Consider the following 18632-nt stretch of genomic DNA (forward strand, 5'->3'; position numbering starts at 1 on the left):
AGCAGGTATCAGGCTTTTCCCAAAGCGAGCCCTCAGTGCTCTGTACCAGTGCTCGAGGGGCGGGGCTCTATTGTACCGTGTCATACCAGGACAACATGGGGTCTGCATCCACAATAGAGCACCAACGCACGCACGCACGCAGTGGAGTGGCTAATTACAGTGTACATTCTAGTATGTTAAGTACAATAGAGGTGCAGCTGTCAGATGAGGAGCAGCAGGTTCACAATGATGGGTCCCATGAGGCCCCACCCCACCCACCCCCCCACCCTGTCTTTCATCACACACTGAACCATCTGGGCTGTTACCTACAGCCCTCTATATACTCTACACCAGCGGTGCTTCTCAAATGGGACCACTAATGCCCCTAGGCCAGTGCTTTTCAACCCTTCTCATATCAAGTCCCATTATTTATCCGGCATTTGAGCCACAGACCACCATTTGATGAGATTTAGCCTCTCAGACACACAGAACTACTCCATGCTGTATTGATGTGGTAACCTGAGAGATAAAACATGCCAACGTTGATCAAAATAACAATTATTCTACATTCTTTCATTATTGTGTAGACTTCTTGTAAATTAAGTAATGCAGATGTCTAACAATAATGTAAGTCTTGAGAGCGTAAAATGAAACCAAATGGACACTAAGGGGCTATTTGCTTTCATTTTAAACTCTCAAGGGTTAAAGATCTATAAGGGTCCATTTGGTCACCAACTCTCCATTTAGCTCGGGACCACATGGAACTATCTGGAATCCCTACCATGACGTATTGTGAGCTTATAGAGCCCCCCAGGACCCCTGGCTGTCCCCGGACCTCACGTTGAGAACCACTGGGCCTAGAGTTTGACCCGTTAGTCACGCCCCCCGAATCCAGCCACCACCCCTTCCCCCTTAACACAAATACAACGTTACCATAGCAACTCACACACACACTCTCAAAACACAGAAACTGCACCGGCGGCAACAAACAGTGCATTATTTCCCGGGTTTCCAAAAAAGTGAATATAAAATGTGTGCCCCCTCCCAACACTCTATCAGAAGGACAAAGGCCCTTTGAATGATCCCCCCCCTGCTCTGAACCCCTCTGCATTATTCACAAGACTATTGCACAGTGACATCATTACTCCACAGTGCTTTTGTCCCCCTGTGCTATTTTAACTAGATGCAGACAATATGGCACGTGATTGTTTTGGTTTGGTCTGAAGCAGTCTGGCAATAAACACCATCAAAGGGGAAGTATATTCTGGTCCCATGGGCGGGAGGGGGAGGGAGGGAGGGGACGTTGCTTTTACTGCTTCACCCAGCAGATGGCGGCACAGTTGGCTTTTTGATTTAGGGCTGCAAAAGAGATTTAACTTACAAACAAGAATGACTTCAGTCATAACCGGCAGGTGCATAAAGCTCTCTTATGAACATCTACAGTATAACCGGTTTGTGTGCCACAGCCTCTGCCTGAGAGCTCACGGCTTCACGTTGCAGCGTTCAGAATATGGGTTTTATGGGTCAGATTTATTCTATGCTGACCAAAATAGGGATGTCAGATTGGAGGTCGTCATAAAAAAAATAATCTTCCCATTAGACAAATAAAATAAACATGATTCAAGTGACAAAGTTTAGGAACAACATAACCGTTTTCTCAGTCAAGTTTATGTATTTATTCAAGTAAAACAAGGGTAGCTGAGGTCACACAACTCAGCGCTGTATCCATTTCTCAGATTAAATGCAGCGTGGAGGTTGTGTGTGAATGTGGTGTGGACTGTGTGAATGTGACTCATGGTGTCAGACACGCTGTAGAAGGACAGAGTACCTGCCTTGTGGTCCAGGTACACTCCTACTCTGGGAAAAACACGGCCTGCGGTGCAAGTGTCACTTCTGTTGTGATTAAAACAATAGCCTCCTCTGGTACAGATCAAAGACCACGATGTATCATTGTTTCCAAATTTATGTGAACATTCAGCTTTTCTGATGATATCTTTATATGAGACTGCTATACAAACATGGCTTCCAATCCACTCTACCTCCCAGTAACAGCGTCCAGACATACCCTCTCTACTCATCACCTGATATCCAGTGAATCTCTCTGGGTGAAGAGGATATGATTGATCTTCGTTTGTGCATGTTACTTTTCTGTTCCCTTCAGACAGTTTGACCCATCAGTTTGACCCACCAGTTTTGGAGATATGGCTTATAGAGTAATGTCTTGCAGAAAACAGCGAGTTGAGAAAACAGGCTTGAAAGGTTCACTTCTGTGGTCTCTAACATTACACCTAGCTACATGTTTAAGCATTTATTTCATATTTACTCTGACACTTATTTCAGACATGCTCTAGTATGTGAAGAGTGTGTGCTATTAACTCATTTTGGATTTAAAAAAAAAAGCTTTTCTCCTCTGGTGAAAACTGGATGTTGCGTGATGGCAGGCTCTCAGTCAAATCTGTCAATTTTGTCCCAAAGTGACTGCAAAAAACACTATTTGTTTCAAAACACGCTATTTTTTTCAAAAAAGCATTATACTCTGTGTATAACATGTATGTACCGTGTACCCCCTCCATCTTATGGCATGCCATGTTTTTGTTCATTTCTACTGTGTAGTCACATTGCATTGAGTTGACTCACAAACCACATGAGTATGTGTGCTACTACAGGTACCACATAGCAACAATTCCACTAATCTCCTGCAACATATTAATGAGCATGTCGTCCCGAAACTATGAGTCACCAAAAGTATTAATTAATTAATTATTAGATTGAGATTAGATTGTGCCACAGACACAGAGGGCTGTATTTTGCGTGTCTTAAGTAGCAGGTCTTATTACATAACTTGAGTAAACTAAAGACCTGGAGGCGTGATCAATGCTCTTTGGCCACTCAGAATAGCCAAATGGCATTGATCACGCCTCCAGGTCTTTATTTTACTCAAGTTAGGTAATAAGACCTGGTACTTAAGACACACAAAATACAGCCCAGAGAGTCTTGCCACGGACATGTTTGTGTGCGTGTGCGTGCGTGTGTGGTTGTAAAAAATAAAAATAAATATGTGTGTGTGTGTGTGTGTGTGTGTGTGTGTGTCTCAGGTCCATCCAGAAGCTGGAGGAGCTGAACGTAGGCATGGATAACCTGGGGGAGGAGGTCCAGGCTCTGAGCCAGCAGTGCAACGGCAACGAGAACGGCAACGGGAACGCCAACGACACCGCGGCGCCGCCGCCGCCGCCCTCGGAGAACAACAACGACGAGCCGCCGGCCACCACGCAGAGGGGGGAGGGGCTGCTCAGCAGCAGCACGCCACAGCGCACGCCGGGGGGCCGGGCGGCCGTGCCCCCCACTCCGCCCAGCGAGTCCCCCGTCCTCTCCCAGAGGTGGGTGTATACATTATGTCACCGTTTTTCCCTGGGACTGGGACTCGGGACCGATTTGTGGGTCATTTCAAAACATTTAAAAAAAACATTCCCAACAGTCCCGGGGAAAATGTCCGATTTCTGTTTTGGTTCAAGAGGTAAAAAGTTTGGGAACCACTGGTGTATTTTAGATTTTGAGAGCAAATTTAGATTTAGTTATTTGTTCTTTTGAGTAAAATGTTATTTAGTTGTATAGTCATACTTTAGTCATCTGAAAATGTTTTGGTGTTTTAGTCAACTAAATCTAAATCTACAGTTGATTTTGTCAACTAAAATGTGTTTTGGCGGTCCTTGATGGTGACGTAATGCCTGATTGTACACGTCGTTGCACTCTTCAATAGCAGATCTACAAGCTCACAACGTATCGTGCTGCGACACACTGAGCTTGTAGATCTGCTATTTTCAGAGTGCTACCAAGCATAACATCACTTGTCTTTTAGTTCTACTGGATCTCTTCTCCACTAGTCTCCCCCTAACATTTTAGTCTAGTTTGCATTTGTTGACGAAATTGTCAGTACATTTTTAGTCATTGTAGTTTAGTTGTTATCTAGTTTTTGTAGGTAGGTAGGTTTTACGTCGTAGTTTTAGTCAACTAAATCAACACTGGAACTGTGATGTGATGGGCATGTGTCACCTTTTGAGGAGCACTAGCCCCTCCTATGCCCAGCTTTGAGTGTTTGTGTAAACACAAAACATTGAAAACAAAAGTGAGGACACAAATTGAGATTGGTCAGAATGAGATGATGATAAGACCCTTCACACAGGTGTGATTTTTCAATTAAAGCTGCACTATGTATAACTTTACTGTTCTGCCAGGGATTTTAATAGGAAAGTGCTGACATTTTTGAGGTGCAGCTAGCCCCTCCCATGTCCAGTTTTGAGGGTTTGTGCAAACACAAACATTGAAGACAAAAGTGTGTAAACACAAACATTGAAGACAAAAGTGAGGACATAAATTGTGATTGGCCAGAATGAGATGATGTATGATGACGAGAGCGCCCTTCACTTCACACGGGTGTGATTTTTGAGGGCACTATATACAGCTTTTGTCCCCACATGTCTCATATTTGCCATTGACAATGAAAGGAGAAATTAGGTCATATGTCTGTCAAATATGACGTAAATATGTGGCAACACAAACATTAAATACCATTGACAATGAAGGGAAAATCGACGTCATATGTAGACGAGCAACTCGGCTAACCAATCACATAAATTCAGTAGTTCATGAAATTATGTATGATAATGTATAAGAGCGCCTTTACACGGGTGTGATTTTAACATTAAGTGTGTGTGTGTGTGTGTGTGTGTGTGTGTGTGTTAACAGTGGTCAGAAACCAAAAGGAGGTAAACCAGGCGATTCTCCGGGCTCCATGACCCGAAGTAAAGAGGTAGGAAGCCAGGAATATGTGTTCAATTCAGAACGTGGTTAAATTGGCACAATAACCTCATGAAATGTATTTGAATTGAAGTTGGATTCGGTCTACAGACAGCCGTGCCCACGTATAGAGCTGCCCGAATACCCTATGTAGATCCAACACTCCATGAGCACGTTACGCAACATTACAACATGTCATCATGTCCTCCTATGAAACTGGCCTCATTACTAATTGCCAGTTCTTTAATACAGTAGCTGTTGTATTTCTAGTTTGGCTCCCAAAGTATTTTTTTCTTCAGTGTTTCTAATTCAGATTCTGACTATGTTAAGCCTTGGCCATTGACTGCGTCATCACGGAACTAACTGGCTCTTTGCACTTTCTGCTGTTGCTTTCATTTGGGTCGAGCGCCCGTTGACACATGGGACTCAGACCCGTTCGACATGCCCAAAATGTAGAGATGTACAGATAACATCATCATTGTGATGTCATCGATGCTCCAGAAATAGAAGATAAAGGATTGGTGCATGCATGAGCCTTTGTTGTCATTAGCTTGTTTTGCCTACACCATAATGTCTTGTCAAGAATGACGTCATCGGCCATGACTTGCTAACCGAGAGGACTTCAACTTCCACCATGCCTCTCTCTCGCACGGGGTGGGGCCACGAGGGGATCATCGGGGAACTCCTCATCAGCGCCAAGATGGCGGCTCCCTTGGCGCTGCTGTTGACTCTGGCCGCTGCGATCCGTGCCATCCTGTTTGGGTCCAGCTTAGCGGCTTTGGTCGCAGACAGTGTGGAGGTGGTTTCTCCTCTGAACGCCTGGAGGAGAGCGATGGAGGCTCTGGCTCTGCTCGACCTGGGAATATCACCCTACTCTGGAGACGTGTTCCACGGGAGCCCCCTCGTCATCTGCCTCCTCCACTTCGTCATGGATTACGCAGAGGTCGCGTTCATGGCGGCAGACGGGATCACTGCCGTGGCTCTCTACCTGGCAGCAAAGGACCTCGACCAACAGGAGTTCCGAAAGCAGAAACACGCAGAAACGCGCCCTGCCGTAAACTCCACGGAGCTCGTCAGAAGAAGCCCCGGTGACATGCATCGCGTCCCGCTACAAGTAGCCGCGGTATACCTCTTGAACCCGTTCACCGTCCTGTCCTGCGTGGCCAAGTCGACCTCTGGCCTAAACAACGCCGTCGTCGCGCTCCACATCCTCGCCACCGCTAAAGGAAGCGCCCCGCTGAGCGCCACGTTCCTGGCCCTCGCCACGTACCAGTCCGTCTACCCGGTGACGCTGTTTGCCCCGGCGCTGCTGCAACTCCTCCAGCGTCGGCGCATCCCGGTAGAGGCTCTCGGGTCCGGCTTCTGGTTCTTCCTACTGCAGTATTCCTTCATGTACCTGGGAGGCCTCGCGGTCCTGCTGGGCCTGTCCTTCTCCCTGCTGGGGTCCTGGGACTTCTTGTGGTCCGTCCACGGGTTCATCCTGTCCATTCCGGACCTGACGCCGAACGTCGGCCTGTTCTGGTACGTCTTCTCGGAGGTGTTCGACGCCTTCCGCCTCTTCTTCCTGTGCGTGTTCCAGGCCAACGCGTTCCTCTACGTCGTCCCGCTGTCCGTCAAGCTGCAGGAGCACCCGGCGTTCCTGACGTTCGCGCTCACGGCGCTCGCTGCCATCTTCAGGTCCTACCCCACGGTGGGAGACGTGGCCCTCTACCTGGCCCTCCTCCCCGTGTGGAGTCGCCTGCACCCCTACCTGAGGAACGTCTTCCCGGTGTCCTGCGTGCTGCTGGCCTGCTCCGCCATGTTCCCCGTCTTCTGGCACCTCTGGATCCACGCGGGCAGCGGCAACCCCAACTACTACTACGCCGTCACTCTGCTGTTCAACGCGGCGCAGATCCTGCTGGTGGAGGATTATATCCATGCATACCTGAAGAGAGAGCATCACCTGAGGCATGGGCAGACTACTGTACCTCCTACTGTACCTCGCACTCCACAGACACACGTTGTTGAGCAACAGGACAATCCTCCTACTAGTACCTAGGTTATTCGGAAGTCCTATATTCCTTCTTTCTTGAAGTATCATCTTTCTTGCAAGCCCATCCTGGAGGTCTCGTATTTTGGACTGGGATTCCTGTCCTCTGTTAAAAATGGTTTACCTGGTCTGGTGTCTGTGGCATAAACTCATTTCCATGCCTTTTTGATTTAAATGGGAACTACAATTGGCTGTATTCAGACGTGTTAGGACAGGAGACTTTCTTTGGGCAGCAGGTTGCGTGGGACTGTCCCTCTTGTGGAGTACTTTGGGCGCCGCAGCTGTAGACGCGCTCGCTGTTGACTCAGGCTCATTATAGAGCCTGGTCGATTCAGATTCCTAGCCCTAGACGACCAATTACAAGGCTTTGACAGATCATTTGTAAAATAAACAGAAAAAATATATAAAAATATTTAATGTACAGTATGATAAAGAAAACAAATAAATAAAAATAAAAGTTTGTAGATCTCCCTTTTTTGTTGTTGTATCAGATTCCTAGACCTAGACGACCAATTACAAAGCTTTGACAGATAATTTGTAAAATAAACCAAAGAAATATATTTAAAAATATATATAATAAAGAAAACAAATAAATATTTTTGTTGTTGTTGCATCTCCCAGGCCTGAACTGTTTATCTGGTGTTCAAATGCAACTGTCTTCGAGTTGAGTTAACACTTTAACAGTAACAGTTTACTATATGGAGCTCTTTTGTTTTGATACTGTACTTTTTGAAAATATTAAATGAAATTGTTATTTTATGGCCGTTTATGGAAGGGTGTTTGTCTACTAGAATTGGTCCTTATACTCCCTACTAATTATCATGATAATGTGGTACCATGTCTGTCTACTCGCTCTGTCTCAGAGGAGCGTTGTGGACAGTTCAGAAACCTGTCTACCAGTGACATCATCGATAAGCTAATACAAACTTCTATTCCTGGAAAGGTAGCATGCTATAATGAAAGCCATTCTTGCGTTAATAAAAGAGGGGCGCTCTTATTTCCCTACATCATATTATTCCGTGCTCTTATTCGTTATACACAGACACACAAAGTTGGGCATAGGAAATGCAAAAAAAGAAAAAACCACAAAGTCACACTTGTGTGAAGTGAGCTCAAAAACAATTATGTAAAAATACCATATATCATGAGCTATTGAAGTTGAACAAAAAACTAAATAAAAATGGGACGTTTTGGAGAAATCCATCGTTACTAATGCAGCAACAAAAGGGAGGAGGACGGGTCAGTCAACAGAACGGGGAGGGGCTAGTGAGGGGTACAGGTGGGTGGGTTATGAGGGTATAGCGACTTAACGACGCATACCACAACCGTGGCATCATTCTCCACCGCACCCTTTCATTCCTCCCCCACGTAAACCGGGTCAATGTCTGCTGCTGGAACACTCATCATGCATCCATCACATCAATTCTATTGCTGCAGCGTCCTCCACGACATCACCTCCAAAGTCCTCTATGAACTCCAATATGTTCAGAACATGTTCAGAGCAGAACCGCCTGTCTGCTCACCAGTACCCAGCGCCAGAGACCACAATACACCAGTCCTCCACGAACTGCACTGGCTTCCTGGAAATTCAAAAAATCACTTCAGAATACCTCACCGCCTACAAGGGACAGGTTCCCCGTTCCCCTCCCACTCCCTCAGGTCTGGTGAGGCTGACCCCTGACCCCAGTGCCACACACCGAACCCGGGGATATAGATAATTCTCTTTTTGTTACTGCTCCCTCCCTGTGGAATTCACTCCTCAACCATAAAGTCCCCATCCCATTCTTGAACCACAATCAATATTGCTTTCCCTAGCTAACAGCTCACCCTCCTTTTTTTTCCGTTCCATTGTTTTGATAAGATCTGACTCTTTTATTTTGTGTTTTTTCCTAATAAACGTAGTCCTTTTTTTGTTCCCCCTCAACCATGTAAAGCGACTTTTTAGTTCTTAAAAAGGCGCAATATAAGTCAGAGATATTAATATTATTATAATCAGCTGTGTGAAGCTAGAAACTGAATTGGCCTCACAGGATTAACCAGGTCTCCCTTTCCCTTCTCTAGTCTAATGCATTATCAAACTGGGGCTCCTTGATATGAAAAAAGGTGTAGTGTAGGGGCCACGCTTTGGGTTAGCGGGCCATTCAGAGCTCACGTTCAGTAGCAGTTCTTAGCCCAGTGTATAAGGGCCATGCTTTGGGTTAGCGGGCCATTCAGAGCTCACGTTCAGTAGCAGTTCTTAGCCCAGTGTATAGGGGCCACGCTTTGGGTTAGCGGGCCATTCAGAGCTCTCCACAATCAGAGACCGTGATGGTCTTTGTGGTCTTCCCGTCCCTGGAGCCGTAGCTCTCCACCTTCTTCACGACGTCCATCCCCTCCACCACCTTCCCGAACACCACGTGCTTCCCGTCCAGCCAGGGGGTCTTGGCGGTGCAGATGAAGAACTGCGAGCCGTTGGTGTTGGGCCCGGCGTTGGCCATGGACAGGACGCCGGGGCCCGTGTGCGTCAGCTTGAAGTTCTCGTCGGGGAACTTGGCTCCGTAGATGGACTTGCCGCCGGTGCCGTCGTTCTTGGTGAAGTCTCCGCCCTGGCACATGAACTCGGAGATGACGCGGTGGAACGTGGAGCCCTTGTAGCCGAAGCTCTTCTCTCCGGTGCAGAGCGCGCGGAAGTTCTCGGCCGTCTTGGGGACCACGTCGGCGCGCAGCTCCATGACGATGCGGCCCACGGGGGCGCTGCCGGCGCTGATGTCAAAGTAGACTCTTGGTTTGGACATGTTGGGATGTGAGGGAGCTTAGACGGTTATATTTGATCACTGAAAAAAACTAACTTGCTTAAAGAATTACCTCATGTCTTCCCGGCCATGCATTTTATATGATCCTGCCATGGTGTTGCCGTGATGACGTGATGACGTGAGCCATGCATTTCCACACTTGGGCACGGCAGCATGCACCTGTTGTGGTGTGTGCCCTGGCTTTGTGCGTCCCTCACTTCGCAGTGTGATGTTCCACCGCAAGTGTTACACCCTCCCCGTGAAACCCACCTGACATGAAGTCATGTGTACCGGAGGACACACACTCACGCGCCCACAAACACGCACGTCACACACGCAATGTCTTACTCCCCGATAACATTATCTTGTTATCGACAGACATAGACAGTTATAGTCAGTTGTTGGCATAATGATAGCGTCGAGGTCAATATGTAGATTAAATCCAGCTATAGATCACGCTGCTGATCACGTTCAAACCGTGCCTTTGTGTCTGCGTTTCAGGACGACGCGCCCAAAGACCTCTTTGTGCCGGTGCAGACGCTGGAGGACACCCAGGCCATCCGAGCGGTGGCCTTCCACCCGTCGGGGGCGCTGTACGCCGTGGGCTCCAACACTAAGACCCTGCGCGTGTGCGCTTACCCAGACACGCTGGACACGAGGTAAGCACCTTGAGCAAACAAAGTCGTGTTTGTTGTCATGATTTGTCACGAGTTGGCTTTGTCCGCGGCGTAAACGTCTTTAAAAAATACTTTTTGAAATGTCTATGAGGAAAATGAACGGAGAATAATTTCCTGGGCCCTGGTAGGGGGTGGGACTGCCACAGTTTTCATCCCAACTATTACACCAGCTGACATCACTTGTACTTTATAAATGGCTCTGGATAAGAGTGTCTGTTGTATAATGAAACACCCCACACAAAAAAAAAACCCCAACAACGATAAGAACCGATTCTCTCCGTTTCTTGTTCCTTGTCTTCTCTTCCCGTCTCCAGCGGGTCAAGTCCGCCCAAGCAGCCGGTGGTGCGTTTCAAGAGAAACAAACACCACAAGGGTTCCATCTACTGCGTGGCCTGGAGCCACTGTGGACAGCTGCTGGCCACCGGCTCCAACGACAAATACGTCAAGGTGCTGCCGTTCAGCGCAGAGACCTGCAACGCCACAGGTATACGCACCCTAACAGATGTGGGGTGTGATTCAGCTATAGGAGCAATAACAGTAGTAATCCGAATGCACACTGTAAGCCCTATTGTGATCGTATAGTTTGCCGACCTTAGATCTCCATAATATATGGAGCTGACCTGTTCTGACATTTCATATGTTGATCTGACCCCCCCCATGCCAAAGCACCGGCACTCGAGCGCCCAGCGGTCTGCTGTCACGCGACCTCACCCTTTAGGGCGACGTCGTGTGGGGCGTCTTACTGGTTATTAACAGATCATGTGGGGTGTGATTCAGCAAGGAAAATAACAGTAGTCCGAATGCACACTGTATGCCCTACAGTATATTGTTATGAATACAATTAATAGTGGGTGTGATAGGGTACACATGAACACTCGCCCCGGGGCAAATCCAAGCTAACAGGTTATACTTTCTTTGCCTCTCTTGCTTTCCCTCGTTCTCCCTCCTCCTCCTGCTCCTGCTCCTCCTCCTCAGGCCCGGACCTGGAGTTCAGCATGCACGACGGCACCATCAGGGACCTGGCGTTCATGGAGGGTCCGGAGAGCGGAGGAGCCATCCTGATCAGCGCCGGAGCGGGAGACTGTAACATCTACACTACCGACTGCCAGAGGGGACAGGGTCTGCACGCCCTCAGTGGACACACAGGTGAACTGTCAGAGGGGACAGGGGGACAGGGTCTGCATGTCCTCAGTGGACACACAGGTGAACTGTCTGTCAGAGGGGACAGGGGGACATGGTCTGCATGTCCTCAGTGGACACACAGGTGAACTGTCAAGAGGGGACAGGGGAACAGGGTCTGCATGTCCTCAGTGGACACACAGGTGAACTGTCTGTCAGAGGGGACAGGGGGACATGGTCTGCATGTCCTCAGTGGACACACAGGTGAACTGTCAAGAGGGGACAGGGGGACAGGGTCTGCATGTCCTCAGTGGACACACAGGTGAACTGTCTGTCAGAGGAGACAGGGGGACATGGTCTGCATGTCCTCAGTGGACACACAGGTGAACTGTCTGTCAGAGGGGACAGGGGGACATGGTCTGCATGTCCTCAGTGGACACACAGGTGAACTGTCAAGAGGGGACAGGGGGACAGGGTCTGCATGTCCTCAGTGGACACACAGGTGAACTGTCAGAGGGGGCAGGGGGACAGGGTCTGGACTATCCTCAGTGGACACACAGGTGAACTGTCAAGAGGGGACAGGGGGACAGGGTCTGCACGCCCTCAGTGGACACACAGGTGAACTGTCTGTCAGAGGGGACAGGGGGACATGGTCTGCATGTCCTCAGTGGACACACAGGTGAACTGTCAGAGGGGACAGGGGGACAGGGTCTGCACGCCCTCAGTGGACACACAGGTGAACTGTCTGTCAGAGGGGACAGGGGGACAGGGTCTGGACTGTCCTCAGTGGACACACAGGTGAACTGCCAGAGGGGACAGGGTCTGCACGCCCTCAGTGGACACACAGGTGAACTGCACGTCGTCGTGTCTATACGCGCAAGTGTGGAATGGCCTTTGCGCCAGTGCGCTTGGGTGGCAGTCGGGGAAAACGCTCTCGCCAGAACATGACTTACTATTCTGTGCCTATCGGGTTGCAATTCAAAGTCGGCTAAGCGAACTTCGCAAAACGTTCGACACGGCATCGGTGATGTCTCTCGTGGCTCAAGTTCGCTTGAGATGGCGCCCCTCCCTCGCGGTATGAAACTGTACTTGTAGGTATGTGACCATTTATTCAAACGCGTAAGTGATTCCGCACTCACTGTCTACAAAGTGTGTGTGACAAAGAGTCCGGGGGTGCCTCTGAATTCATAAATATCACTTCAGTTTAACCAGACCCTCTATACTTAAACTGCACTTTTACAGACTACAGTACACCACGCTTCACCAAAAATAGCAGATCTACAAGCTCCCGACGCGTGTTGTGAGCTTGTAGATCTGCAATTTTTGGTGAATGTTCCCCACGGAATAGGAATGCTGGGGTTTAAGTGGTTAAAGTATAAAAGTTATTTTCAGTCTGTCCTAATGGAAACAAATATTCTCTCCAGTTTTCCTCGTGACATACTGTATCTTTGGAGGAAAGATTTACATATTTACGTACCATTAGTAATAATAATAATATAATAATGAATTTGATTTATAATGCACTTTTCATTCACAGGGAATCTCAGAGTGCTACAAGGTTTAAAAGCATACGATATCATAAAAAGTTAAAAACTGGTTTTACAAAAACAGTGCAAAACAGTTCAGCACAAAAAGGCCTTCCGGAACAGGAGGGTTTTCAGGCCTGTTTTAAAACAGTCTGTGGCACTCTCAGGTCCAGGGGGACCTGAGAGTTTGTCATACTCATTTTGAGTATGACAAAAGGTGCCATAAAGTAACAATGTAATTCAGGGGTGCCGTGGTTGAAAAAGTTATTTATCTCTATATGGATCGTCATCGTCTGGCCAGAACTAGAGTTCAAACTAGAGTTCTCAAAAGGCCCGAAAATTAAGGCCCGGCGCCACCTGGGCCCTCATCAAACCCTGTACATTCAAGACACTGCCCCCGCTGCCACCCTTAGATCTCCATATATGGAGCTGACCTGTGCTGACATTCCAGATTCCATGACCTCATCACACCCTGTACACTCAAGAATCAAGATACGCTCCATATATGGCCTCAGGTGTCTTACTGGTATAATGTATAGCAAGAATATAAAATGAGATGGATACCGGTTTTAAGCGACGGTTTCCTCACATTTCTTGAGAGGAAAAAGGGAATGCTCTGACAAAAAATATGTCAGAATGTCTGGAGAAAAAACCTCACAATTCAATAAGTTTAGTGGTTTAGGGGTTTCCTCTCGTTATGAGAAGTGTCATCATTAAGTGTGCATGTTGTGGTTGCTCTCCATGCAGGTCACATCCTGTCTCTGTTCACGTGGGGAGGCTGGATGATCGCCTCGGGCTCCCAGGACAAGACGGTGCGTTTCTGGGACCTCAGGGTGCCCAGCTGTGTGCGAGTGGTGGGCACTGCCTTCCATGGCTCAGGTAACGTTCACCGGCAATTTAACCTTGTTGTGTGTGCGTGTGTGTGTGTGTGTGTGTGTTAAATGTGACTGTAAAATGTGGCACAAATCTTTGAATATATATTCTTTCACAGCAAACGTTTTTAACTCAAATCTTTGCTTTTGCTGGTCCCTGGAACAACATATTTTCAGATGGGGGTCGGCGGCCAATTACATATCATTTTTGGGGTCCTTGACATGAAATATTGAACACCACTGATAGAGGAACATAGGTATTTCAGAAAACTGTCAGGATTTAGAAGATCTTTTCAGGCCTAAATGGGTTAAACTGAGGGGGCATCATTTGCAATTGAGGGTGCCGTGACCCCTCTGCCACAGCCGTGGCTACAAGCTGACAACCACAGTGAGACAGTTCAAACAACCATAAAACAACAGTAGGCCAAGTTACAACACACTCTCCCAGCCTACTAGCGCCATACTGTGTTGAAGTGAGCGCAGCGCGCACAAACACACACACACACACACACACACACACACACACACACACACACACACACACACACACACACACACACACACACACACACACACACAGTATATTGCAGAGTGCACAACAGCAGCTAGTTTCAACTTCGCTTCCAAATTAAGCAAGATAGCAAGCCATAGCATAGCACAGACAACATGGGGCACAATCAATGAAAATCCATTCATTTTAAATTACAATTATTACCTTTGATGTCTTCAATCACGTAGTAATCCATAATCAAGTGCGGACGCTGTTGTGGAGTTTGCCGATACAGGCCCAGTAAAGGTGAACTCCTCAAGATACAACTGGTGTAGCTCCTCCAAGGACTACTGACTTAATTCCTTACAAAAACATTGCAATAGTTGTTTGTGAGGCTAACATTTAGGCTACTCTCAGAGAGGCTTCTCGCTTGTATTCATAAACAAATTAAGACGCAAGTTTCCGGGGTGAAGAAAAACCAAACCTGCCACATTCTAGAAACAGCAAATAACAACACAAGCACTTGATAGTGTCAGGCAAGGTATCAGGCATGACCAATCAATCCCTGCAGTGCCAGTGGATATATGGAAAGCAATAGGAAAAGGCGAATCATACACACAATACACCCACTGCCATATTTCGCCAAATTGAATGCAGTGATTGCATCTACATTATGTTATGTAATGACGCTACTCTTATCAAAATCTGTTAATATATATATATATATATATAGGATATACACTCATGCTCACAACGCTGTAAGCTTGTAGTGAAGAAATTATGTTCAGTCTCTCTCTCTCTCTCTCTCTCTCTCCACACACACACACACACAGGCAGTCCAGTGGCCTCGGTGGCGGTGGACCCTAGCGGGCGTCTCCTGGCGACGGGCCAGGAGGACAGCGGCTGCATGCTGTACGACATCAGAGGGGGACGCATGGTCCAGATGTACCGGCCGCACAGCAGCGACGTGCGCTCCGTAAGGTTCTCCCCCGGAGCGCACTACCTGCTCACTGGTTCCTACGACACCAAGGTCATGGTCAGCAACCTTCAAGGTGAGGACAGGGCCCGTATCTGGTGGTGTAAAAGTAAACTAAGTACATTTACTCGAGCCCTGCGCTGTACCTATACAGCAATGTACAATGTTGAGGTATTTTTGTTCCTGTTTTCAGTACTTTTACTTCTACTCCACTACAACTCGAAGGAAAATATTGTACTTTTCAAAAGATTTTGAAAAAAGATTTTATACATTTGAAAACTTGTGAAATGAGACATTCGGCACAATGAGTACTTTCCCCCAGAGTTAATGTCGAAGTGACCTTGAGCAAGACTCTGTCTGAACCCCTAATTGCTCCCGATGTGCAGGTTGGTGCCTTGCATGGTTTCCTCCTCCATCGGTGTATGAATGTGTGTGTGAATGAGTGAATGTAATGCACAACCTCTGTAAAGCTCTTTGGATAAAAGCGTCATTTTATAATAAACGCACCGTGTACCATGTCATGTGTTTGTATGTTGCAGGTGACCTGACCAAGACGCTGCCCCAGACCGTGGTGGGAGAGCACGGTGACAAGGTCATCCAGTGTCGATGGCACACGCACGACCTGTCCTTCCTGTCCTCCTCTGCTGACCGCACCGTCACGCTGTGGACGCACAAACCTTAACCCTCACGCGCGTGCATCACACACACACATCACAACATAGAGGCATCACATACACCACTGTCTGCACCCACACACAGCCTGCTAAGCACTCACTCACACAAATAAAACACACACACGCACGCACACACACTCCTACAGCACATACATCAGTGGCACCTTCGTTCTAGCCTGGAATCCAACCTTATTCGCTACGTTTTCTTTGTCTCCCTCTGTGAAGCGAAGTGTGAAAGAGAAAAGAGGCTGAGCGTAGCGAGCAGTCTGGATCCGAAGCTACCATCGTTCCCATCTGTAGGATAACTAATGGACATAACCCTGTGATAATTCAACAACCTCTGTGGGTTTTTACCATACGACTGGCTTGCTGATTCTTACTTTGGATTTGTTTTCTTTTCATGAACACTTCTCATTTTGGTTGTCCCTTTCCTTTATTCCCACCGCCGTCGCAGTTCCTTCGTTTGGAGTGATTGTAGGAGTTGATTGCCGGAATCGATGCTTTACTGCAGTGTAATGTACAACGATGGTGCCTTCCTTTTACCGTACAAGTCCATTTTCCTATTATTTAACACTCAGTTAAAGTGTCACTTGGGATATTTGCTGCGTGAGAAGAAAAAAACAAAGTGCAGGGGGGCGTCCGGGTGGCGCGGGGGGGGTAAGGTTCCTGCCCACCACTGTGGGAGAGAGACTGGGGTTTGAATCATACACGGTGTATGCGGGCGGCTTGGCCCGGGCGCTCCCAGCGGACAACATTTGTCGCGTTTGATAGAGGGTGGGAAGCCGGTAGGGGAGAGGGTGATCTCTGTCACTAGACTAGTAGCCTCGGTACCCAGGCTTTTATTTTCGTTCGCATTCGGCTCAAAAATGAAAGCTGGGGAAACGCTCTGGAAAATCTGGAAGTGGGAGCCAACTTATATTTCATGAACCAATGACAAATTTGGTGACGCTATAGTATTCTCCGCTGTTTTCTACCAGGTAGGGGAGGAGGTGGACGGGCACTCAAATCAGTGAACCACCGTCTTTTTTCGACCGGCAGCCGCCCCTCCAGACCAGAAATCACACAGTCTTGGCCAGACTACTGGACTAGTTACTCCTACGACGGTTGGCAGTTCAGCAGGCGAGTGGAACTGAGAGGAATGGCATGTTCTTCTGCTCACGTCACGTCCTCCTGGTGAAACTCCTCACTGTCGGGTGCAGAGCAGTGGCTGCTGACTCCATGTCGTTGTTGCTGTCGGGGCAGAAAACCTCTTATCTCCTTATTCTAACCGTGTGTTTCTTTCGATATTTCTGAATTTGAATCGTGCAAAGAGCCAGGTTTCCTTTCGACAGAGACGATATGTATGGACGGTAGGGCTTAGCAGTGACAGGACTGCATTTGGGAGGACAATTATTGGGAATTGATATAACGACAAAAGTGGGAGGAAAAAAGGGAGACAGAAAAAGAAAAGGAAAATGATATATATGGTCATTTTTATATAATTGTATTATTTTCATTTCTTCAGAAGAACAAGGCTATACATTCCTCGTTGTTTTGCACAGCGTTTTGTTGGTACAGCCACAGTGGTATGCTGCTATACTGTTTGGAGAAAGTGTTTTTAGTGTAAAAATAGTGCAGGTGTACATTTATTTCAGTGCATCAACATATCAGGGGCGGTTCTAGGGAGATATCTGTGGAAAGTTATAGCTATTTATTTATTTAGAGTTATAGCTATTATCATTACAACTAGCCCATGGGATGTACTAAACACTATTGTCTAACGTTTGCATCGATAGCTTTCAGTTTTGTACATAGGAAACGGCAACGGTGTACATTTGCTCGTCATTTTGTTTTTAAATGTAACAATCAGTGTTCAGTGCTCTGAAGCTGGTGCAGTGTCTTGCAATGGCTTGCTTGCATTTGAAGAATCCGTTTTTTAATTCGTAATGATCAAGATCAAAGGGAATTAACATTGGGGGATATTAATCCCAGTGTCCTAATTAATATATTTTCTATCACTTGACGAACAAAAGCTCTGACATGCCTGTTACCTACTGACAATACATATAAACACAGTACACTAGGTGGCAGTGTTTCCCCCATACTGTTATTATTGAATGCACAATGACATCTTAAAAGCACGTTTTGATGATGATGAAGCCTATTTGGAGCATATATGCATTGCATTACTTTGTTGTATTTTACTTTCGCACTTTGTTTTGACACTAATTTGCTAACCAGAAAGCATACTTTTAAGTTTTTAAGCTTTGTTATTTTTACATGCTCATGTACAGTAGATTGTTTTAACCAAAAAGGCCAAATTAATATGTAATTTAAATTTATTTATCCGTTGTGTTTATATGTATGTACAGTTAGGTTGTTTTTGAAATGGTAGTGGCGCCTGTAATGTAGCTTTTCTAACTCTTGTTTTTAAAAAGTGATTAACCACTTGAACCCTACTATTCTGGCATATAATGTCATAATAGCCGAAACATTTGGCAAAAATAGCAGACCTACAAGCTCACAACTCGTCGTGATGCATTTGGCACTTGCAGATCTGCTATTTTCAGTAAAGAGACTTATTTTAGAGAGAAAAACGGAAGGGGAACCATAACCAAGTATATGGACCCCTGGGGGACCCTGGTCAATGAAGTATATAGGGTTTGAGTGGTTAAGTACAGTAATGGTAGCTTATTGACGTGTGATCGCTGCTAAGCTAACTAAATAAATGGGTCTGACACTTCAG

The 18632-nt window shown here is 46.9% G+C and overlaps 3 protein-coding genes across 3 annotated transcripts in view; 2 read left to right on the plus strand and 1 right to left on the minus strand.

The window, feature by feature from the left end:
- Window positions 1–18632, plus strand: part of wdr47a (WD repeat domain 47a) — a 32075-nt gene extending 13443 nt beyond the window's left edge. Inside the window, exons 10-17 of the mRNA XM_080779182.1 lie at window positions 3075–3356; window positions 4723–4786; window positions 10075–10232; window positions 10565–10734; window positions 11226–11396; window positions 13643–13774; window positions 15091–15309; window positions 15773–18632. Of these exons, the coding sequence (XP_080635308.1) occupies window positions 3075–3356; window positions 4723–4786; window positions 10075–10232; window positions 10565–10734; window positions 11226–11396; window positions 13643–13774; window positions 15091–15309; window positions 15773–15915 (1339 nt within the window). The 3' untranslated portion in view covers window positions 15916–18632. The remainder of the gene's footprint in view (window positions 1–3074; window positions 3357–4722; window positions 4787–10074; window positions 10233–10564; window positions 10735–11225; window positions 11397–13642; window positions 13775–15090; window positions 15310–15772) is intronic.
- Window positions 5474–6811, plus strand: LOC308325348 (phosphatidylinositol glycan anchor biosynthesis class U protein-like; the record flags this gene model as incomplete). The annotated part of the gene is made up of 1 exon (XM_080777833.1): window positions 5474–6811. One exon carries the CDS (start codon window positions 5474–5476, stop codon window positions 6809–6811), a length of 1338 nt encoding a protein of 445 aa, XP_080633959.1.
- On the minus strand, window positions 9082–9576 carry LOC308326363 (peptidyl-prolyl cis-trans isomerase-like; the record flags this gene model as incomplete). The annotated part of the gene is made up of 1 exon (XM_080779183.1): window positions 9082–9576. One exon carries the CDS (start codon window positions 9574–9576, stop codon window positions 9082–9084), a length of 495 nt encoding a protein of 164 aa, XP_080635309.1.

This window comes from Protomyctophum bolini (assembly GCF_963924005.1).
Source record: "Protomyctophum bolini genome assembly, chromosome: 12".
NCBI classification, from domain to species: Eukaryota; Metazoa; Chordata; class Actinopteri; order Myctophiformes; family Myctophidae; genus Protomyctophum; species Protomyctophum bolini.